We start from the raw sequence: 24,420 nt of genomic DNA on the forward strand, positions 1-24,420 counted from the left end.
AAAGAAAAGCAATGGAATGAATAACCTAAAAAGGAGGAGAGTGGCTACCTCTGGGAATATGTGGTTCAAAAGGATAGGGCTATGGACTCTGAAAAACAATCTGAGGGGTTTGAAGTGGTGGGGGGGTGGAAAGTTGGGGTACCAGGTGGTGGGTATTATAGAGGGCACGGATTGCATGGAGCACTGGGTGTGGTGAAAAAATAATGAATACTGTTTTTCTGAAAATAAATAAATTAATTTAATTAAAAAAAAAAAGGATATGGGCTCACAAGGAGATTCTAAGACCCTAAAGAATGTTCTATTTTTCAATCTGGGTTATAGTGGTTAACTGGATATTTGTTTTATCACTATTTTAAAAATCAAACATGTACATTTTGGTCACTACTCTGTGTAAAGTACATTTCATAGAAATGTTTAATACATATACATCAGAGACAATAAGATAAAGCAAACCAAGATCTAGTTTAAAAAGGGGAGGGGACTAAAATAGAACTAAGAATTTAGTAGTACCACATCTCACTTTTACATGACATCTTATTATGAGAATTAAAATTTTTAACAACTCTATTTCTCAGATAACAAATAAAGATTTTAGTTGAAAGGGATTTTCTTTGGTTTTCAAGTAATTTCAGTTGCAAAAGAAAACAGGCTTCAGCTCTGTTTTTTATTTAAAGAAATGTAGATTTTTTTCCTTAGAATTATTTTTAAATAACACAAGCTTAAGTACATTATAAAGATGCTCTCCCAGATGCAATCTTACATGAGTTAAACAAGCTTGAAGACAAATGTTATAAATCTGTTACCTGGCAAAATACTTTAAACACACATACATACCCCAAACAAAAAACACTTTATCATATAGTTCTCCAAACAATTCTACTTGAACTATAAAAATTCTCTTTTTATAAATAAATATTGCTTACCTGTTCCCTACTGAATCTTGAGAGATCTGAAAGTTTGGAATGATAGAGGAAACACCATATTCATCTTGATACTTCTTACAAGATTTGTAATGATGTCTCATGCGATAGAATTTAATCTGTAAATTATTGATCAAAATGTAATGTGACTTTTAATTTCAAACAGAAGTTGTAAGATTTGAAATATTGTCAACAGAAGAAAAGCAAGATAAACATAACCAAGCAAATATTCCATTTAATTTAAGTAAATGATTTAATTCTTAAGAAGCTGAAAATAAGTAATAAGTTTCTGTCCATTAGATGCAGATGTGAACTCACTGTAAAAAAATATTAACAATAATTTTGTACTTGAAACTATGCTACTAATAATAAACCAAAAACGAGTAAATTAAAAGCAGTAATTGGTTTGCCTTATGGTATTGGGCATTTCTTTATTCTTTATTGCACTGACAGAGTTAGAAAGTGCTTTTAAAAAAAAATTAGGTTCCCAGGTTAACACCTGGAACATTTTTCAGTTTCTCACAGAGAAGCAGAGCCTGAATCTCTCAAGTGTACTTTCTGGCTTCACTTCACTGCCCTGTCAGTTAACACCTCCCTCAAAGAGATGGAAAAGCAGATCTGACTTGTGTGAATGCATGAAAAAGCAACTGGTTTTGCTCACTGACTTTATTAGCTATTTGAAAAAGTGGCAGCAATAAATCCATAAATACATGGATATACTCAAAGCCTAACCACCCCTCACCACTTCACTCCCTCTTCAAATGAACAGACTGGAGAATTAATGCCAGTTATTTGCCAACACCTGATTTTCTCACCTGTTCCTTAAAAATTAATTAGTTTTCCGCAAAATATTCTGTGATTTTTTTTTTAAACACAAACACAAGTAAAGTGGGCAGCCAGAGAGCTCCTTGACTACATAAATCCATCTGGCCCATTTCTGTGTACAAAACTACATTACTGATGCTGTTACCATCACAATTTGTACCAGAATGGGGTTTAAATGAGTTAAATGCCAGTTTGTTCATTTGGTTCATTTAGTAGGTAATCAATGAGCAATTACTTTGAGAAAAATACCATGCTAAAAATTATGACAAATTCACAGACTGTATCTTTCAGTCTGTTCTCAATAAGTTTATGATCTATCAAGATCTATAATCAGGTTTTTTGGCCTTTCTACCCAATTTAAGTAACTTCTTTCTCTTCAAACCAGCACCTACCAAGAAAATTCAAATAGGAATTTGATTTTCAAAGTAGAGTAGAACCTTCATTTTCAAAGAAGAGCTATGTTGCATTTACTCTACCTGTTTTGCACAGCATCTGCAGCTACCAGAAAACTTCCTCATGATATTTTCAAGGTCTAAGGCCCGTTCAGGACATGCTCTCTCTCTTCTAGTCACATTTCCACGACAGAGGGGACAATGTATTCCGCTTTCTCTCATTGCAGTCAGGAAACATTTTCTACAGAAACTAAACCAAACATTTGTGACATGTTAACTACAGAAAAAAGACTTCATTTCTATGATTAAACACACTCAAGCAGTTATAGATATATATTCAAGCTAAATGAGTTAGGCTATTCATATGTATATAACCTGCGGAATTTTAAAAACTATACATGTATTTCTCAGAGTCTAAGGCTAATAATTGGGCTAAATAGGAATATAAAAGAAACTACACTCAATTATGCTTTAAACTTTTTAACATAATATATGAAAAGTAAGTATTAACATTACGTAACATTATCAGAGGAAGCGTCCACAAAGGAATGACTGGCTTATCCTGTGTCATTTATTAGCAGTGTGATCTTAGGTAACACACTGAACAAAACTGGATCTCTATTTACTCCCCTTATGAAATGAAAGAATAGACCACATCAGTTTTTGTCTCAAACTCATGTACTTTGAGATAGTCTATAAGATATGAATAGGTCTACCACCAAACAGTTCACAAAATGATTTGGGAAATTCTAGGATAAACCAGTTAAAGGTTTCTCCGCTAATGATAACATTAAGTAGTACCCAAACTTATGTTGTCAGGAAATATGAAAATTTCCCAAAACAGTGTGCAATGGAACAGAATCTGAGAAATATTTAAGGATCCTTCCAGCTCTGAATTTATGTCTAAACATTCTAATTAGAACCAAACTCACTAAAATCTCTATTTCCTCTCTCCTAACCCAATCAAATACCAAACTTGATCATTCTGCTGTTAAAAAAAAAAAAAAATTAGATAAATCATAGACATCTGCATTTGGGATCCAAAGTACATATAAATTTAATCCAATCCCCTATAAATGCAAATATTCAGTCTTCCTCCTCTAACAAAAAGGGAAAGCTTGTAGTATAATAACAGATCATAGAAAATGAGTTTCCTAACTATGTAGCATTGAACAAGTCACATTTCCCCTCTACAATCAGCTTCCTCACTCATAATATACCTATAGCTGAAACAGTTGTTCAAAGGATTAAAATGGGTAGTAAGTAAAATGCTTATCACAGTACTTTTGAGTTACAAAGTACTCCATAAATAGTAGCTAATATAAAACATGGCATTTGATATGATTACCAATTAAGACCACAAGTTAAAATATTAAAAATATTCATCACAGTAAAAAAAATAATAATTCATCCAAGAAAATGCAAAGTAAACATGGCTGAGATACCATCTTTCAGCTATCAAACTAAAAACTAGCTTTAAAAATAATAACCACTATTAGAAGATATATAAATAAATGAGTATTGTGTTTCTGGCTAACAATTTGTCAGTACTTATCAAAATCCTTAAAGAGAGGACATCCCGAAAGTCTGAGTGCCACTTTCAGCTTTAATAATTTTGGAAAGCATGAAAATTACAAAGTTACAAAACTATCATTTGTAAGTTCAATTATTAAAAATCTGAAATTTAATTGTCTATATATTTTGTAAATTTTGAATATTAAATGTTTAACTTAAATTCTTTGTTTTAGTCAGTGTTTGCATTCCATAATCAAAGGGACCGTAAAAGAGAAAAAAAAGAAAGATGAGTCAGAAAAAACAAAAACAAAAAAAGCAAGACCAACTGGAGCAGTAGCCTCAACCATGAAAAGGTCTACAGTAAGGCAGGGGTAGAAGAAACCGAGGTTCTCTATTTCAGAGACACAGTTCTCAGTTTGACTGTGTATACAGGGAGCTTCCTATGTTAACAAAACCAACAGAATGTTATGACAATCGTGGGAAGATAAGCAAGATAAGCATTTCTAACCTAGAAGACTGAATAAAAGGTGACTGGATTCATCAAGTTAAGAAACATTGGAAGAGTTGGTTTGACAGAGGAAAGATGGGTGCAAGTTCAAAGTACCTACAAAAATCTCAATGCGTGATATCCAGTAAACAACTGCAAATACAGATCTTGAAATTAGGGAGAAAAATATGGAGAGCTGTTCAAGTGCCAAGAGCACTACAGAAACAATCTAGAGAAATATAAGCACTTACAGGAGTGTTCAGAGAGGAAGAGCCAAAGAAAAAGAAAGACTAAGTAATATTACAGAAGCCAAGTCTAATAAGCTATCAAAGAGAAATAATATAAAGATGAGAGTAAACTGTCACCAAACTATTAAGCTAAACTTTCTTCTTTAAATAAGGAATCAAAATCCATCAACAAAATTCACAACAGTAAAATTCATTACAAAGAAATAATCATGCATAAAAATGATGATACTTGAGTGAAAGAAATGAAGTAGAACACTATTGGAAGGTAAATTAGTCAAATACGCTGGCTAATTTAACAATTAATTATAAATAAAACATAAACATAGAATATTAAAAGATCTTGAGCAACCAAGATGCACAAATGAACACTGTATTTAGACGGAAGAGATAAAATAAAGCAAAATTTCAAAGCCCACTCGCTGATTAAATAACTAAAATAGTAAAAATGTGGTAACACCACATACCAACCAGAGCTACTAAAATGAAAAAGGTAGAAAATACAAGTATTGAGAAGGATGTGAACCCACCCATTTGATCTATGATAATGCAAACTGATACAAAACCATTTGGAAACTGACAGTATCTACTATAAACCAGTAATTTCATTCTAAGTTTATACCCAACAGAACTGCATATATAATCAGAAGAAATTTCTAAGAAGTTCACAGCCACAATACCGGTAACAGCCAAAAGCTGAAAATTATACAAATGTCCATCAAAAGAAGAATGAATAAATTGTAGCATATTCATAAAATTAAAACTGTAAGATATTGTAATGAGAATGAATATGGATGAATGTAATGTTGAGTTAAAGAAGCCAGATGTTAAGGGTACAACTACATGCTTCTATTTTTATGAAGTATAAAACATGCTTAAATGTTGAATGGATTTTTACTAAAAAGTAGAAACAGAGTAATTTCAATTCACCACTTTCAAAATATTGGCAGTGGCTATAAAAATAAGACTTAAAGGCATAAAATATAGAAAAGCAAGAAATAAAAATTACTTTAGAAGACAAACTGTTTTGTTAGAAAATACTCAAATAGCCCCCAAAATAATAACACATAACAACTGTACAATACAAACTCTCCAAATAATAATTACATTACTAAAGATCGATAGTGTCAAAAAATGAAAAATATTCATATAAAAAACAAAAAAAATGTATTCAGTTAAAATTAGCTTTATTTTTAAAATTTTTTAAAATTTTATTTTAGGACTTTATTCAAAATGTAGACATAAATGAAGAAACAAAAATCTCTAGTGGAAACAAACAAAGTAATAAAGGCAAAGCAGGGTTTTATTTAAAAGATACTGAAACATCTCATACACTGGCAAGAATATATCTTAAAAAGCAAAAATGGGGGCACCTGGGTGGCTCAATGGGTTAAAGCCTCTGCCTTCAGCTCAGGTCATGATCTCAGGGTCCTGGGATAGAGCCCAGTGTCGGGCTCTGCTCAGGAAGGAGCCTGCTTCCCCCTCCCTCTCTGCCTGCCTCTCTGCCTACTACTTGTGATCTCTTGCTCTCTCTGTCAAATAAATAAATTAAAAAAAAAAAAAAGAAATAAAAGAAAGAAAAGCAAAAATGATTGGGGTGCCTGCTGAGTCAATTCGTAGAGCACATGACTTAGTCTCAGGCTGTCAAGCCTCATGCATGGCACAGAATTTACTTAAAATTAAAAAAAAAACTTTAAGCAAAAATTATTAACAAAGGTGCAAAAGTGATTTAACAGAGGAAAAGACAAACTTCAATAAATGATGCTAGAGCTATTTGATGTCCATAGGCACAAAAATGAACCTCAATCTAAGTCTGCCACCTTATACAAAAATTAACTGGAGGGACGCCTGGGTGGCTCAGTTGGTTAAGCAGCTGCCTTCGGCTCAGGTCATGATCCCAGTGTCCTGGGATCAAGTCCCGCATCGGGCTCCTTGCTCAGCGGGGAGCCTGCTTCTCCCTCTGCCTCTGCCTGCCATTCCGTCTGCCTGTGCTCGCTCTCTCCCTCTCTCTCTCTCTGACAAATAAATAAAATCTTTAAAAAAAAAAAATTAACTGGAAACAGGTTAGACAGCAGTAAACTGGGAAATTGGCATACAAAGATACACTCACTTTCTAATGCCCAGAAAAAGTGAGTATTACCTTATAGTACAATAATTCTGATTAAAATTAAGGATTTGGGAATGGGGAAATTAGGTGGGATTATCCAGATGGGTTCTAAATGCCATCACAAGTATCTCTGTAAGAGAGGCAAAGGGAGATTTGACACAGACACCTGGGAGAAGGCCATGTTCAGATGAAAGGAGAGATTAGAATGGTGTGACCCCCAGGGCTTCAGAAGACCTTTGTCACACCTTGATTTGGGCCCAATGCAATTAGTTTCAGACTTCTACTCTCTAGAACTATGAGAAAATAAATTTCTGGGGACAGCTGGTTAAGCATCTGCCTTCAGCTCAGGTCATGATGCCAGGGTCCTGGGATTGAGTCCCACATCAGGCTCCTCACTCAGCCAGGAGCCTGCTTCTACCCCTGCACCCCTGCTTCATGCTTTCCCTTTGTACTCTCCCTCTCTGGCAACTAAATAAATAAAATCTTAAAAAAAAAAACTGAAGAAGAGAAATTTCTGTTGTTATTAGCCACCAAGATTGTGCTTTGTTACAGCAGCCCTAGGAAACTAATACACAGAATTAAATGTAAAACATTAAACTACAAAACTTTTAGAAAAAAAAATAGAAAATATTCACAATCACAAAGTCAGATTTTCTATTTAGAATAGAAAATAGATTTTCAATAGAAAAAAATGATAAAGTAGACTTCATAAAAACTGAGAACATTTGCTAAGCAAAAGACTTTAGTAGATCACTAAAAGGATAAAAAGATAAACTATAGACTGGAAACATTTTGAACTCACCTAACAAAGGTACAGTTATCTACAATACATAAGTAAGTCTCAAAGCTCAACAGTGAAAAAGTAAACAACCTAGGGGTGCCTGGGTGGCTCAGTCAACTGAGCTTCCTAGTCTTGATTTTGGCTCAGGTCGTGTATCTCAGGGTCCTGATATCAACCACCACAGGATGGGCTCCATGCTCAGTGGTGAGTCTGCCAGAGATTCTCTCTCCCTCCCTCTGTGCCCCTCCCCCCACTCACTGTCACTCACTCTCTCAAATGAATAAATCTTTTTTTAAAAAAGGCAATCTATGGGATGCCTGGGTGGCTCAGTCAGTTAATTATCTGTGTTTGGCCTGGGTCATGATCCCAGGGTCCTGGGTCCAAGTCCCACATCAGGCTCCCTGCTCAGTGGGGAGTCTACTTCTCCCTCTGCCTGCCACTTCCCCTGCTTGTGCACTCTCTCTCTCTCTGGCAAATAAATAAGCAAAATATTTTAAAGAAATAAAAAATAAAAAGGCAAACTAATTAAAACATGGGCAAAAGATATGAGGAGACAAGATTTTACATTAAGACACTACAGATGGTAAGTACACGAAAAGATGATCAACATCATTAGCCTTTAGGGAAATACAATAAAATCATGAGTATCACTATATACCTACTGAAATGGCTAAAATTTTAAAATACAACATAAGATGCTGGTGAGGATATAAAGAAACTGGATCACTCATATAATGCTGGTGGGAGGGGCGCCTGGGTGGCTCAGTGGGTTAAAGCCTCTGCCTTCGGCTCGGGTCATGATCCCAGACTCCTGGGATTGAGCCCTGTATCGGGCTCTCTGCTCCTCAGGGAGCCTGCTTCCCCCTCTCTCTCTGCCTGCCTCTCTGCCTACTTGTGATCTCTGTCTGTCAAATAAATAAATAAATAAAATCTTAAAAAAAAAAAAAAACAATGCTGGTGGGAATGTAAAATGGTTCAGACACTATGGAAAATAGTTTGGCATTTAAAAAACAAAACAAAACAACATACAACTACCAATAATTGCATTCTTCAGCATTTATCCCAGAGAAACAAAGGCTTACTTTCACACAAAAACTTGTACCTGAATATTTATAGCAACTCTATTTGTAACGGTAAAAAACTGGCTATTCGGGGCGCCTGGGTGGCTCAGTGGTTTGGGCTGCTGCCTTCGGCTTGGGTCATGATCTCAGGGTCCTGGGATCGAGCCCCGCATCGGGCTCTCTGCTCCGCAGGAAGCCTGCTTCCCTCTCTCTCTCTCTCTCTCTCTGCCTGCCTCTCTGCCTACTTGTGATCTCTGTCTGTCAAATAAATAAATAAAATCTTTAAAACAAAACAAAACAAAACAAAACAAAAACTGGCTATTCCAGACGTCCTTTGGTGGGTGAATGGTTAATTAAAGGTGGTACATTCATACCATGCATACATGTATACTCAGCAAAAAGGAACAACTGATACACACAACAACCTGAATCTCCAAAAAATTATGCTGAGTGAAAAGAGAAATCCCAAAAGGTTTCATAGTATTTGATTATACTTATATAACATTACAGCACATAACATTCTTTTTTGGTAATAGCTCTATTGAGATATAATCACGACCATATAATCACCCATTTTGTACTAATATTTACAGACTTGTTCAATACATAAGATTCTTTTTTCTTAATAAAGATTTTATATATTTGACAAAAAGAGAGACAGTGAGAGAGGGAACGCGAGCAAGGGGAGTGGGAGAGGGAGAAGCAGGCTCCCAGCTGAGCAGGAAACCCACCATGGAGCTCCATCCCAGGATCCAGGGATCCTGACTTGAGACAAAGGCAGACGCTTAATGACTATCCAGGCACCCCAATACATAAGATTCTTGAAATGACAAAATTATGGAAATAGAGAACACAAGAATGTTAGTGCTTGCCAAAGGTTAAGGAAGGGCGGGGCGATAGGAAGTGGATGTAGCCCCTTTTGGCCACCCCAAAAGGGCTTTATGAAGGATCTTTGTGGTGATGGAAATGTTCAAAATCTTTACTCCACTGGAACAGATATTCTAATTATATTTATAAGATGTTACCATTGGGAGAAACTGGGTCACAGTACATAGGATTTCTGTATAATTCCTTACAACTATGTGTAAATCTACAATGATTTCAAATAAATTATATAAACTTAAAATTATATAAACTTAAAATTCAAATAAATTACATAAACTTAAATTATATAAACTTAAAAATTAAAAATTATATAAAAAAGAAAAATAAACCCATCCTACCAGACTTCTAAAAATTATGCCCGTAGACTATAAAGCATACTACTAACTCAATAAAAATGTATTAATTACTTACTACACAACAGACATCGGGCTTCTAATAGGCAACAGAAGTGACAAAATCCCTACCCCAAATGGTGCTTACAGCATTATGTGTATGCAGGTACTTGTAGCAGGATTTTGTGTATACACTATATCCCCCCTCAAAATTTAATAAGTAATATTAAAAACAGAAAAAATAATGAAAGGGAAAAATCTCCAATAATCAAATTATTTTAAGAATTCAAATATACTAAAGATAAATATCATATGATTTCACTCATGTGGAATTTAAGAAACAAATGAGCACTGGGGGAAAAAAAGGAGGAAACTAAGAAACAACCTTTTTATAAAAAAGATTTTATTTATTTGACAGAGACAGACAATAAGAGAAGGAACAGAAATAGGGGGAGTGGAGAGGGAGAAGCAGCCTTCCCGCCCAGCAGGGAGCTCGATGCAGGGGCTCGATCCTGGGGCTCGATCCCAGGACCCCGAGGGATCATAACCTGAGCCAAAGGCAGGTGCTTAATGACTAAGACACCCAGGCTACTAAAGGGGAGGTTAGTGGGAGGATAGGTTAAATAGGTGATAAGGATTAAAGAGTGCACTTGTTGTGATGAGCACAGGATGTTGTATGAAGCATTGAATCACTGTAGTGTATATGTGAATCTAATATTACACTGTTATCTAAGTGGAATTTAAAATCTAAACATAAATAAATTTTTTAAAAAATATATTCTTTATTTATTTGACAGACAGAGATCACAAGTAGAAGAGAGGCAGGCAGAGAGAGAGAAGGAAGCAGGTTCCCTGCTGAGCAGAAAGCCCAATGTAGGGCTTGATCCCAGGATCCTGGAATCATGATCTGAGCCGAAAGCAGAGGCAATAAATAAATTTTTAAAAAAGAATTCAAATATACTAAAAAGGCTTTTTAAAACAATGGGGAAAAAAATGCCCTTGAAGAAATACTGAAGTGAAATGAGTAAGAATGGCAAATTAAGATTCAAAGGCACACACATTAAATATTTCAGTAAACTCCAAGTAGGTACAAAATTGGAAAAATTTTTTAAGAGATTCAACAAATAAAATCGAGTATCATCATAAACTTAAAAAGAATCAACTATCTCAAATCTGAATATATAAAATATAATACACAAAAGCGAAGCACTAAATAGAAAACCATCTCCAATCTGAATGTATAAGATGATGTAATACACAAAAGGAGCCCTAAATAGAAAAAACAATGTAAAGCAATAAATATAAAATAATCACTAAAATATAGTCATAGAAATGATCACAATATACTTAGAGCACTCTGGGAATAGTAAAAATATAAAAACTTAATATAGAAAAATGCACAGGGCGCCTGGGTGGCTCAGTGGGTTAAGCCGCTGCCTTCGGCTCAGGTCATGATCTCAGGATCCTGGGATCGAGTCCCGCATCGGGCTCTCTGCTCAGCGGGGAGCCTGCTTCCCTCTCTCTCTCTCTCTCTGCCTGCCTCTTCGTCTACTTGTGATTTCTCTCTGTCAAATAAATAAATAAAATCTTAAAAAAAAAAAAAAAAAAAAAAGAAAAATGCACAAAGCCTTGCCAGCGACCAAGAAAAACAGATTTTAAAGTAACTTCTAGACACCATTTTGAGGGGTGCCTGGGTAGCTCATTTGGTTATGTGTCTGCCTTTGGCTCAGGTCATGACCCCAGGGTCCTGGGATACAGTCCTCCATCAGGCTCTCTGCTCAGCAGGAAGTCTGCTTCTCCCTCTCCCCTTCCCTCTGCTCCTGCCTGCTCTTTCCTTCTCTCTCAATAAAATCTTTTTTAAAAAACAGACACCTCAGGGCGCCTGGGTGGCTCAGTGGGTTAAAGCCTCTGCCTTCCGCTAGGGTCGTGATCCCAGGGTTCTGGGATCGAGCCCCACATCGGGCTCTCTGCTCAGCGGGGAACCTGCTTCCTCCTCTCTCTCTGCCTGCCTTTCTGCCTACTTGTGATCTCTGCCTATCAAATAAATAAATAAAATCTTAAAAAAAAAAAAAAGACACCATTTTGTACTTTCCTTTTTTTAAAAGATTTTATTTATTTATTTATTTAACATTTGGTCCTTGCAACAATCCTATGAATATATGTTGTTTCTACCCATTTTACAGACAAGAAAGTAGGCTGAAAAGAAGTTAAACAACTTGAAGTAACACAGATAATAAGACAGCTCCTAGGAGAAGGGAGAAGGGACAGAGGGAGAGGGAAAAGCAGACTCTCTACTGAGCAGGGAGCCCCACAAGGGGCTCAATCTCAGGATCCTGAGATCATGAGCTGAGCAGAAGGCAAAGGCTTAACCCACCGAGCCACCCAGTGCCCCTAGAAAAAAATGCTTAAAAAGGCGGGGGTGGGGGGGGGGCGCCTGGGTGGCTCAGTGGGTTAAGCCGCTGCCTTCGGCTCAGGTCATGATCTCAGAGTCCTGGGATCGAGCCCCGCATCGGGCTCTCTGCTCAGCAGGGAGCCTGCTTCCTCCTCTCTCTCTGCCTGCCTCTCTGCCTACTTGTGATCTCAGTCTGTCAAATAAATAAAATAAAATAATTTTTTTTAAAAAGTTGGCAAAGATGTCAGAATATAGATATACTTTAATCATACTAATGGCATTTTGCAAGTTACCCCAATTTTGTGCAAGGATTATAACATTTATACAAATAACAGTAACTATTTATTGAGTACTCAAAATGTGGTAAGCAGAATTCAAGATACTTTACATTTATTACCTTGAATTCTTTAAAAATAATACTGTAAATATTTTAAATGGTCCTTTATTTTACAGTTGAGGAAACTAAGGCTTAAAAAAATGAAAGGTTAAGAAGCCTGTAAGAGGGTGAAGGCTAAAAGATACTTCTTCATTAAAATACAAGGCCCTGTGCATTCCCCTCCACTTCAGGGTCTTTGCCTAGAATGTTCCCTCTCCCCAGAATTTTCTATACACAAACATACCACTCCACAAATTAACACCAAACATCACTTAGATCTTAGAAATGGTCTTTAATTACCTATCCATCCACCCATCAACCTCCCTAGATCTGGTCTCCTTCTTATTCTCTCTCCCTCTCAAAACCCGTGAGTTTGTAATTACAAGTTTATCTGAATTAAAATGTCTTATCAACACCAGCTTCAAAGGGAGTTATCATATCTCTCTGTTCACCACTGTATGCCCAGCACTATAACACAGCTGAGCACCTAGGAGGCATTCATTAATATTGTTAAAGCAATGAATGTCAATCTACCTTAATCCCAAAACTGTTAAATCCCTTAACTCAAAAGACAGAATCCAGTTTTCAAATCAAAACCATAAGCACCTTCCATGTACAAAACACTCCCCTAGAGCTACAATCATCCTGTGTGACATAGCTGACAAATTCCCTGTATTTATTCTTTGACCCAGCAATTTCACACTTAAGAGAATTTATCTTACAGGAAAAACTCCCTGTGAGTTTTGCTATGTGAAATGGCATTTATACAAGGTTAATCACTGCAGCATTTGAAACAACAAAAGACTAGAGATAACCTAATATTCATCAATATGAAATTGGATAAATAAAGATACATCAAACAGGGATGCCTGGGTGGCTCAGCCAGTTAAACATCTGCCTTGGGCTCAGGTCATGATCCCAGGATCCTGAAATCAAATCCCACATCAGGCTCTCTGCTTAGTGCAGAGCCTGTTTCTCCCCTCCCTCATCTTGTGCTCACATGCTCGCTCTCTCTGACAAATAAATAAAACCTTTTAAAAAATAACACATCAAACCATGTAATACCAGAACACTAAATATGTTCCATGAAGTCAGTGATTTTTTATCTCATTTGTTGAATATTCTAGCCCTAGCAACTACAATACTACTAGCTCATAATGGCCACTCAATGTTGGTTGAATAAATGAAGAAAACTACAACCAAAATATCTATACATGTACTGATATAGAATGATCTCCAAAAGGACATGAAAATAGCATGGTACAAAAGAATGCATACAGAATGCTGTTCTTTCTCTGAAAAACAAAAAAATATATTTATAATCTCGTTTACATACACATCTCTGGAAGGATATGTAAGGTAATAGTGATTGTGGGAAAGAGATGATTATTTCCTATTGTACCTTTAAAACTGTGAATTACAATATTCTCTGTTCACAATAATGCCTTTGGTATTAAATGTCTGCACCAAAAAACTTGAAACAGATTCCTTTCCACTTATGATAAATCTAGCTTTTGGTGTTAGATATTATAGTTATCAAACTAACAATAATTTTACACTTGTATAGCTTTTGAAAACTGTAAAACAAGTAACAAGATTATTATTTTTCACAAACATTACCTAATTTGGTCCTTGCAACAATCCTATGAATATATGTTGTTTCTACCCATTTTACAGACAAGAAAGTAGGCTGAAAAGAAGTTAAACAACTTGAAGTAACACAGATAATAAGCTATGGCCTCCTAAGACAAAACCATCTATTCCTCTACTCAATACAAAATGTGTATAGTAGACTCCAGTAGGAAAAAGGAGACATCTGCTGCTGCCTTTATAGAGCTAACAGTGAGAAGGACATTAGTCAAATCATCTGATTCCAAAAATGTTATGATTATAAACTGTGAAGAGTGCAAAGGAGAATTACTGAGGTCTTTTGTCTCCAATTCTACCATTTCTTCCTCTGTACTACCAAGCACCAAGTTTCCTCAAATACAAAACTTGCTTATTTCTCATCTCCCTTTGGCTGGACTGCTTGAATTTGCTAAATAGAACCTGTTTCAAAACAAAGTAGAAGGTGCAGGAAAAAAGAGGCAAATCAAAATTACCACAATTATTTTGATGTATCAAAGCTTGCATCTTTAGGACAGTGCATTAGCCAGAAACAACTTGAAAGGTTATTTTTGTTTCCTTCAATTTTAAAATAACAGACACCAGATGAATTTCTATTCTTACTCACTCTCCTAACAAAAGGCGGATAAACAGACATTGGAAGAGAAAAACTTTCCCATCTATCACATTCCTGAATTTAGTACTAATTAAAAATTTAGCATTTTTTTAATAGTTAAAATTTGTAAGGACAAATATCCCAGACTATCACAGGAAAAAGTTATAGGCGCCTGGGTGACTCAATCAGTTAAGTGTCCAACCAGGTCATGATCTCAGGGTTGTGAGACTGAGCCCCAGTGGGCTCACACTAAGCATGGAGCCTGCTTGGGGTTCTCTCTCTCCCTCTCCCCCTCCCTTCTCCTGCACGTGTGCACACTCTCTCTGTTAGAAAGAAAGAAAGAGGTCATAAAACAGTACCTGTAATATCATCCCACCTAGTCGATCAAATATTAATAGGTACATGACAGAAAAATAAGATACATAAATCAGTTAAACTCATCAGTCAACCAGCCAACCTTTAGAAAGGATACATCACATTGCTCACAGCTTCCATCAGGATGCTGTGACTGTGAGTTTCACTTCATTCCTTACATCTTTTTGCACTCTGCATTATGTCACTTTTATAAATAGAAAAATAAAACTTCTAATTTTGGAAAGAAAAAAGTTGCAATTATCAAAGTAAGTTTTTGGTATTCTTGAGAATAGGATTTTTGGTTTCTTATACTACTAAAGAATAGTTGACATAAAATGTTATATGGTCTTAGGTATACAACATAATGATTGGATACATTACTCAGTGCCTACAACAATAAATGTAGTCACCATCTGTCTCCACACAGTATTATTACATTATTATTGACTATATTCCCTATGCTGTACTTTTCAACCCCAGGACTTATTTTCTAACTAGAAGTTGTACCTCTTAATCCTCCCTATACTTATATAGGCCATCTAGCAACAGCAACCAGTTTGTTCTCTGTATCTATGGGTCTATTATTATTTATATGTACTTTTGTTTCCTAGATTCCACATGTAAGTAAAATCATATGGTATTTGTCTTTCTCTGTCTTATTTCACTTAGCATAATACCTCTAGGTCGATCCATATAGTCACAAATGGCAAGATCTTATCCTTTTTTATGGCTGAATAATATTCTTTGTGTATTTTTATATACACAAATGTCTACATATACATAGTACATACATATACATAATGCAGACACACACACCTTATTTAAAAATCTAGCATGTTTTATCTTCCTAATCAAACAAACTTATGAAAAAAAATCAGTTTGTCTTTGGGGCTTAAAACTAAGTCAACCTTGTTACACAAGTTAAGTAGCATAGTTGTTTCTTAATTATGTCATTTTATAAATATTTGTCAAGCAAATTTGGATAAAGTCTTAAAACACTTAAGAAAAAAGTCTGGAGCAGCATTTATTAAATCAGCAAGAACCTATCTGTTTGACTTTAAGAATTACAAGTCCAGGGACGCCTGGGTGGCTCAGTTGGTTGGGCAGCTGCCTTCGGCTCAGGTCGTGATCCCAGTGTCCTGGGATCGAGTCCTGCATCGGGCTCCTTGCTCAGCGGGGAGCCTGTTTCTCCCTCTGCCTCTGCCTGCCATTCTGTCTGCCTGTGCTTGCTCTCTCTCTCTCTCTGATAAATAAATGGAATCTTTAAAAAAAAAAAAAAAAAAAAAAAAAAAAAGAATTACAAGTCCACAGGAAAGAAGAAATTTTAAAAGTACATATTTAGAGCATGACTGCTCAAACAACAAGGTATCAATAAAGTTGTTAAAATGATAAGAAATGTGGGGTACCTGGGTGGCTCCGTTGGTTCAGCCTGTGCCTTAGGCTCAGGTCATGATCCCAGGGTCCTAGGATTAAGTCCTCCATCCCTACTCCCTTCTTAGCGGGAAGCCAGCTTCTCCTTCTCCTTCTGACCCTCCCCACCCCACATTCTCTAGTGCATGCATATGTGCTCATGCGCACTCTCTCTCTCTCAAATAAATAAAATTTTTAAAAATAAATAAAATAAAATGACAAGAAATATATACTGAAAATTTAGGAGTTGGACAACCCAAAGCAGGTGGATAGAGAATCATACAGTAAGTGCCTAGTAAGAAGTGAAAGCTGATTTATATAGCTCATTTTTAAAGATGCCTCCTAACAGAGATGCCCCAAAACAGATTAGAGTCCATCTTTAAGGGGTGCCTGGGTGGCTTAGCTGGTTAAGCATCTGCCTTTGGCTGAGGTCATGATCCCAGGGTCTTGGAATCCAGCCCCACTTCAAGGTCCCTGCCTCACTGGGAGCCTGCCTCATTCCTCTCCCTCTGCTCTTCCATACCCCCTTGTTCTCTTGGCTTGCTCACTCTCTCTTTCAATAAATAAATTCTTTTATTTAAGATTTTATCTATTTATTTGATAGAGATCACAAATAGGCAGAGAGGCAGGCAGAGAGAGAGGAGGAAGCAGGCTCCCTGCTGAGCAGAGAGCTCCATGAAGGCAGAGGCTTTAACCCACCGAGCCACCCTGGTGCCCCTCAATAAACAAATTCGTTAAAAAAAAAAAAAAAAAAAAGATTCCATCTGCAAGGCATCAACTTATTACATGTAATTTTCATTGTGATGGAGCTTACTTTTAACCATGTACAAAAGTTATTCCCTTAACCACTCAAAACAGGAAAGAGGAGAGGTTTGGTTCAAGGAGACTTTGAAGATTACAAATGAAAACAGAGAAAGAAATACCTTACGACTATGCCAGTTTGTACCTTCTTCTGAAACCTTGCTTTGACTACCTGGTCAACTTTAATATTCCCCTTTTTTTTTTTTTAATATTTTATTTATTTATTAGAGAGAGAAAACATGAGCAGCGGAGAGGGAGAAGAACATGAGCAAAGGGAGAGGGAGAAGCAAGCTCCCTGTTGAGGGACCCTGGAATCATAATCTGAGCTGAAGGTAAACAGACTGACAGCCATCCAGGCACCCCTCAAGTTTAATATTCTTACTTCATCTTTACTTGCTTTCTAAAATACGACTGATCCCTCTAAAGTAACTAACATTGCTTCCTTAAAATTCTTCTCAGTTTCCATACTGTCACCCTCTATGCTGGATTTCTTCCTATCCTGTCCATTCCTCCTCAGGCTGCACTTTTCTCCACTCCAGATTTAAATATGCATTCTCCAGCACTTTGTCCTATCTAGGCCCTCTGCTTTCTTACAACTTACAGACCTCCCTCAGTGGCTCATACTCATATACTCATCCATACTCACAGCTTTAGTTCCATGTATTCCAAATCCACATACATACACTTAACTACTGGGCACCATCAGATCTTACGTGATCTCTTTAAAATCTCTCCTCTCCATTCTCAACTATCATTACCTGGATTTAGGTTCTAACCCCCTCTTCTCTCAGACACAGCAATGAATCATCTATCCCTTCACTAGTCTCACCACTACATCAAGCTGGGTCTTGCTAATAAAGTGAACTTTCTAAAACTGAAACATGATCGTGCTGCTCCTCTGACAAAAATTATTGAATAGGTTTCTATGATTTTCAGGAAAAAGCACAAACTGGCTTACACAGAAAGTTCCTGCCAATATCTCTAAACTCTATCTCTACTACACTCATCCTTTGGCTTCAACCTGAAAACAGGCATCCTGTGTAACCCGCTCCGTGTGTCTGCATATGATGTAAACCCAATCAGGGTATTCCCCAACAAACCCTGAATAACTAATTCTGACCTGAAGTATTACTACATTCAGGAAATCTCCCCTTTAGTCATAGGATGATTTAGAAGCTGCTCTCTATGCTTACATAAAATTTTCCTCCTAAGTCACTTCCGTATCAGTCACATTCATGCTTAGGTCTTCTCCATTAGACTAGTAACAGTCCCCAGGGAAACAGCACTTTGTATTCTTTGTACCTGATATACAAAAACACTCAGCAATTGCTATTTGAAGGAATAAATGGGGACTATATAGAAATTTATTATTATGGTGAAGTTATTCTAATGATAATGAACTTGTTCCTTTCATTAGAATAGTGAAATCCTCTGCTGTCATTGAAAAAGTGATGAAAATTTTTCATTTTCTAACAGATCCACAGTGACCCAAAACACTTACCACCTCATTTCTTACTATCTATGAATCAAAAACTGATTTTGAAACTAAATATATTTTTAAAGGCACAAGTTTGTCCTTTGTGAAAAAGGAAGAGCAAATGACATAATAAAACTAGATTATTTTAAATAATCCAAACTCCTTCCAATCAGTCAACTTCCGGTTCCTCCATGATCATCTCTTCCAAATTAAACTCCCCCCACCCCCCACCCTGCTTTCTTTAATTCATTGAACCTTAAAGCAACTGTGTGTGTTTGGGGCTCCCATTGATAAAGGAGGGGGATGGAGGAGGGTGATAAGGCAGTTGAGTTTCCATTCTTCTTATCAAGAAAATCTACTCTACATTTCACTTCCCCATCTACTCTAATCACATCCAAGTCCAAGGAGATGATTAGAAAAGGTCCTCAACAATCTTGTCCACTCTCTTTTCCATACGGTTGATGTCAAGCCAAATTAGACTGATTTAAAATGTCCCAAAAGGGAAGTGAACCAGAGCAAACTGCATGGAATTTTAAGGAGAGCTGAAGATTACAATGAGTTCTATGAGGTCAATGACCCAAAGGGTAACTGAAAGGATTCTGTCCAGAAACACCTACTTCCTCTCACTCTGACCTCCAACCTTCCTTTTTGTCCACCTACTGCCAGCACAACCACAGGAAAGGCATCAAGTTGTAATAATGAATACTGACATTAAAGGCCAAAAAGTTATACACTGTGCACTGAACAGCTCAAAATATTTCTCTAAACAATCTGCATTTGTGGAATCAAATAACAAAGCAATTTCAGACTGTCATTCATCTCCCATACCAGCAAAACATAACTGGCACAACTCCTATAATGAAGTCACATACTCCTAGCTCACACAACTACCACAGAATAGGAATAAGGTAAAAAGTGCAGTCAAGATTGATGATCAGAGTGAGGAAAATGGCTATCAAACAATAAAAATCAAATACCTGATTAAGAACCCCAAATTCAATCCATTTTTTACAAAATTACAGAACCTATCTCTCAAAACGAAAAAAAAAAAAAAAAAGGTCAAAGGAGATACATTTATAAACTTGTTCCACTCTTTTCAGCTATTTCCAAGCACCCAGAACTTTCAAATCTGAGTGTATTTTTTCAAATAAAGATTTCCAGGCTTCACCTGCCAGAAATTCTTTTGTAAATTTGGAATGGAGCCTGGGTATTGGTATGTTTACTTAAAAAGTTCCCCCAAGGACTCTGATCAGCAGCCAGGTTTGTCAGATGTGCTATGGATCTTTACAAGAAGGGCTCCTGCCAACCCTTACTGACATTCTAGCCGACTGTAAAATTATCGAAGTTCTTCCTATAAATATGCCAAATCCAACAGCACCATGCCACCTCACCTAATCCCTTTGTGTTCTCGCTCACCCCTGGAGTTACTGCCTTATCTTCTGTTCATTCCATGAAACTGCAATCTTCCTTTCCTATCTCCACCTCGTTGTAGTGACCAAGTAATAAGCAGGAGGGTAAAACAAAGGGAAACTATCACTTCAATACCCGGAAATCCTGTCAGTTCTAACATATGAGAGAAGAAAACCCATTCTAGATCATTCCCACATGTACCCAATTTTAAAGGAAAAAGAACATTTTCAAGGGTGGTCCGTGAGGCAGGGTTGAAGGGTAAGTTAGGTAAGACTTCTTGGATCTGAAAAGAATAGCCCCAGGTTCTGAAAGAAGGGAAAACTTTAAAGCAGGGCAGGTCACAGACAGGAGGCAGTAACGGGGAGCGGGCCCGTGCCGGCACCTTCGGCCGGTTTTGACACTCGACACCCCAGCCTTCACTCAGGTTGCTAAGAAACAAAAAGGCTCTACGTTCCCTCCCTGCAATTCCTCCCGGGCCTGGAGGAGAGAGGGGCCTCTGGGGCCTGAAGACACGACCGGGACGAGCCCGGCCACCACCCCGGGGGCGCGAAAGCAAGGGAGGGATACCCGGGGGACAGGGGGCTCGGGCAGAGGGGCCGGCCCAGGAAGCTGGCCCCGAGCTCGGGAGGAGGGCGGGTCGGAACGCGTCCTCCGCGCTGAGGGGCGCTCCGGCAGGTCACGGTGGGCTTTGCTCCAGCCAGGCCGCAGTCGAGAGTCCGGGGCTGGATGCGGGGCCTAAACGACCACCCGGCTCCGCGCGGGGGAGGACGCGTCTACTCACACGTGCTGACAGGCCGCGGTCCTCACAGGCGTTTTGAGCACCTCCTGACAGACAGGGCAGTAGAAATCATCTTCCGTGTACGACGTGGCCGCGGAGAGTTCCTCGGCCATGGCGGGGGATGGGGGATCAAGGAGATGGCGGCAGCAGCGGCGGCGACAGCGGCCGAGCTGGCGGTGTCGGCCCGGAGCCCGACTCTACGCGAACCCGGAGGGGGAGGGGAATCGCGTCAGGAAGCGGCTCGCGCCAGGAAGGGGGCGGGGCGGGGCGGGGCGGGGCGGGGCCGAACGCCGAGACGCTAGGTCCGCACGCGCCGGGCGAGGGCCGGCCCCTGGGGCTGCCCCTCCCGACGGGGGCAGGCCAGGAAGGCGGTGCCAGGCGGGAGGCGGCGGTGGAGAAACCGGCCGGTGGCTTCACTTTCGCTTCCACCGCGGCTCGGAGCCCCTCCACCCGGGAAGGAAGGCAACCGCCCAGCCGTCCCCAGCTGGCGGTCGCCCGCACGGGCCGCTCCCTTACCTGCCTCCACTAGGCGGCCGCGGTTACGCCCTCGGCCGTCTTCTCCGCCTCCGACTCCTTTGCCCCCACCCCCACCCCCGCCCCCGGCCCCCGGCCCCAACCCCAATCCCAACCCCAGCCCCAGCCGGCACAGCCCGCACAGCTGTCCCACTGCGGGCCTCTACCCACCCAGTTCGGCGACTGCCTGCCCCGCCCCACACCGCCTCCGCCCCGCCCAGCCCTTCCACTCTGCTTGCGTAAAGGCTCACTTAGGTGTCCCGAAGTCGCGCCGCTGAGAGATCCGTTTTCCGGGCGCGGTTGATGGAGAAGTGGCCTTGCGCCGTCCCCGGGCTTCTTGTCCGGCCGCTGCAGCCTTCGCCGCGGAGGCCGGGAGGGGAATGGTGAGCGGGGTGGTCAGTGTTCATCGGCCCGAAAGGGGGCCGGGCCCGAGGCTCATGGTGCACCGGGATCCCACCGCCCCCTCCAGCAGCTCTCCCGCGGCATTGCGCTGCCCGCAGCCAGCCCGGGGTTGTCACCGAACACAGGAGGGCGACGAACAGGGGGACAGAGGAGTGAGGAGAGGGCGGGGTGGGGAGGGCGGCCTCCATAGCAACCGGCGCGTGGCACCCGCAGCAGGTTGTGACATAAACCGCTGGGTGCCCACCTGTACCCACGTCCCGCAGTTTCCCTCCAGCGGGATCCCATTTCTCACCGCTTCTATTAAATATATTGGGTTTTTCAGGAATTTTTCCTAAAAAAAATACCGTCTAATGTTAAAGGTATGGATGGATGGTCCTTACTATATGCCCTTGACAGAATGTATGTCAAGATGTGTTACGAAGCCCAAGTAAAACCCGTTACGGGATTTTGATCCTTTGGGCACAAGAATTAAAAATAAGCTCCCTTGAGAGGGTTTGAACTTTCACCCTTAACACAGTCTGAGGAGTAACAGTCCCAGATGCAGGCTTCCGCCACCAACACCTTTGCTTTTTGATAGCTTTGAAGAAAAGTGAGGTAGGAGCACGGATCTAAGCATTTCACTAATTAGTTATTCACTAATTTAAATGTTTCTATTTTTTTCAGTGGGCCCTTGGTTCCCAGATATATCCACACAAATGATAAATCGGGAACATGGGGCCGCAACCACATGAAAGGAGCCGAGGAATATCTGGAACATCACAAAGCATCCTCAATTCGCTTCGGAAAAGAAAAAAAGATTTCAATTCCATGCTTCATTTCCACCACAGTCTCAGTGAATCATAAACAGAAGCCGTTGAATAGTTAATTCAATTCTGTCATTTATTGTCTACATTGTCCTTAGAACTGTTAGATGTTATGCTGGTGTCACGAACTTCGTTTTCAACTAGTTTACACTCTGGAGTGCCTAACGCTATAAAAGAACGAAAAATGGTATTTGCTAAAGTGTTGCTTTTCATAAACATGACAATAATGAGGACAGGAAGTGAGATGATTGCATTGCTATGGGTTTAGAGAAAATCTGATGAAGGAAATAGGTCTTCATGTGCATCTTAAAATGACAATTCCTAGAAAAATACAGAATTGTTTGTCCAATGAACAGCTAATTCCCTTTACCAAAATACAACATTTTGTATTTTTGTTCCCTTTCCTTCCAAGCAAGAATAGTGGAAGCAGACCAGGAAAGCTAATTTTAGCTTCACATTTCCTGGGAGGAGAAAGAGCACTAGACAGGAGGGACACCAAATAGCAGTAGTCTAGGTACTTTTCAAATTCATTTATAAAAATGGTTCTTGGATTTCAAACTTCATCTTTTTCACCTTATGCCCAATCATATCTCACTCATTTTGACCCCTTTAGAAAAAAGTATATTTTCTGTTCAATAGCGTGTTTCCCATTACTCACTGGGAATCCTTAACCAGAACTTAATTTTGTGACTTGAATTTTATTTGCTTCATTGTTCCTCTGGCAGCTTTACTCATGCCCTAATCCTAACATGTTCGAGTTACTTCCTTATACATTCTAAGAAGTCATTTTGGGGGTATGTGTAAGCATATAGTTGTTAGTTTTTATGGAAATCCATAAAAAATGTGGGTATAACGAAGATGTGGTTACCCTCTGAGTGTTAAGCTTTGACAAATAAACTGTAATGGCCAAAAGACACAATCTGCTGTCTTGGCAGCATTTCCTCTGAAAAATTACTTGGTATTTTTATGGCAATGTCACAGATTTACTCAAAATCCCTTCAGCTGTGTAAATAAAATATCCTCAGCCTTTGGGTAAAAGGGGGAAAACTCTACATATTATACAACTTGACAAACTTAGTCTGTTGCAATAATTTAATCCATTCCTTTGCATTTTGGTTAAAACACTTAAGCTTTTAATATGCCACCTCTCTCAGTCTACTCCTCTCAAAATGGCATCTGGAAGGATAAGAGGGAGGACAAGGGACGGCTGACACAAACTTGAGACACTATTGGAGAATCTCAGTCCTGACATCTGCAAGGTCTCCTTTGAATTTTTGCTGGACTATTCTGCAGAGAGGCTAATGTTGACTCCTCTCTGAGATGCAATGTGTGCTGGCCATTCTGCTGATGGTGGTACCTGCTAGTAAAGACTACTGCCTGCGTCAGCTAGGTCAAGGCCCTGGTTGATTCAGGATTCAGCTTCACCAACACTATAGAACCCTATGAATCTCTCCTGCAGTCATCTTCCAGTTCTTGGTCCTCAATATGGAAGGTCCCTCTTGCTCTGCTCTCAACACATCTACTGTCCATGGCATCCCTTGGGGCCCTCTACACACTCACTCTGGGAGGGAAAGTCATTCCTTCTAAACATCCCGTGTCACTGAATTTGCGTGAAGTGGTGACCCCTAGTTTGGTTCTACATGACCTATAAGGCGATGTGCTTTCTGCTCCCCAGCCCTCACCACTCCCCTCAACCCATCTAATACACCTTTCCCCTATTCCACCTCTCTCTTCCAACCACAGTCCCTTGGCCTGGAAAGAATGGACCATTCTACCTTGCTGCTTCCTGCTGATTACCAGTAATGCTCCCTTGCAAAACTCTTTAGCCAAGTCCTATGGCCAGGTAATTAACATACTAAAAGAGGAGCTGGATGAATTTAGAAAATTAATTTCTTTCTTCACAAAGCCTGGCTTTGTCTTACTACAGGGCCTC

General features: G+C 39.3%; 1 protein-coding gene and 1 long non-coding RNA gene across 6 annotated transcripts in view; one reads left to right on the forward strand and one right to left on the reverse strand.

The window, feature by feature from the left end:
* The window catches only part of RNF138 (ring finger protein 138), a 40,540-nt gene extending 18,882 nt beyond the window's left edge, over positions 1-21,658 (reverse strand). For 2 of the 5 annotated variants that reach the window (XR_014302876.1, XM_082699392.1), the window contains exons 1-4: positions 21,534-21,619; positions 20,773-20,966; positions 2,222-2,387; positions 924-1,039 (exon numbers count right to left, since the gene is read on the reverse strand). Coding sequence is in view for 4 of the 5 variants with exons in the window: in XM_082699392.1 (XP_082555518.1) it covers positions 924-1,039; positions 2,222-2,387; positions 20,773-20,882 (392 nt within the window). In the remaining variant the exon portion in view is untranslated. Of the gene's footprint in view, positions 1-923; positions 1,040-2,221; positions 2,388-20,772; positions 20,967-21,285; positions 21,438-21,533 lie in introns of those variants that run through there. The other 3 variants (XM_082699390.1, XM_082699391.1, XM_082699393.1) reach the window with 3 other exon arrangements.
* LOC309848177 lies at positions 21,528-23,403 on the forward strand. The gene is made up of 2 exons (XR_014302877.1): positions 21,528-21,665; positions 22,348-23,403. It is a non-coding gene; the product is annotated as an uncharacterized lncRNA (long non-coding RNA).
* The last annotated feature ends 1,017 nt before the right edge of the window (positions 23,404-24,420 follow it).

This window comes from Mustela nivalis (assembly GCF_964662115.1).
Source record: "Mustela nivalis genome assembly, chromosome: 14".
NCBI classification, from domain to species: Eukaryota; Metazoa; Chordata; class Mammalia; order Carnivora; family Mustelidae; genus Mustela; species Mustela nivalis.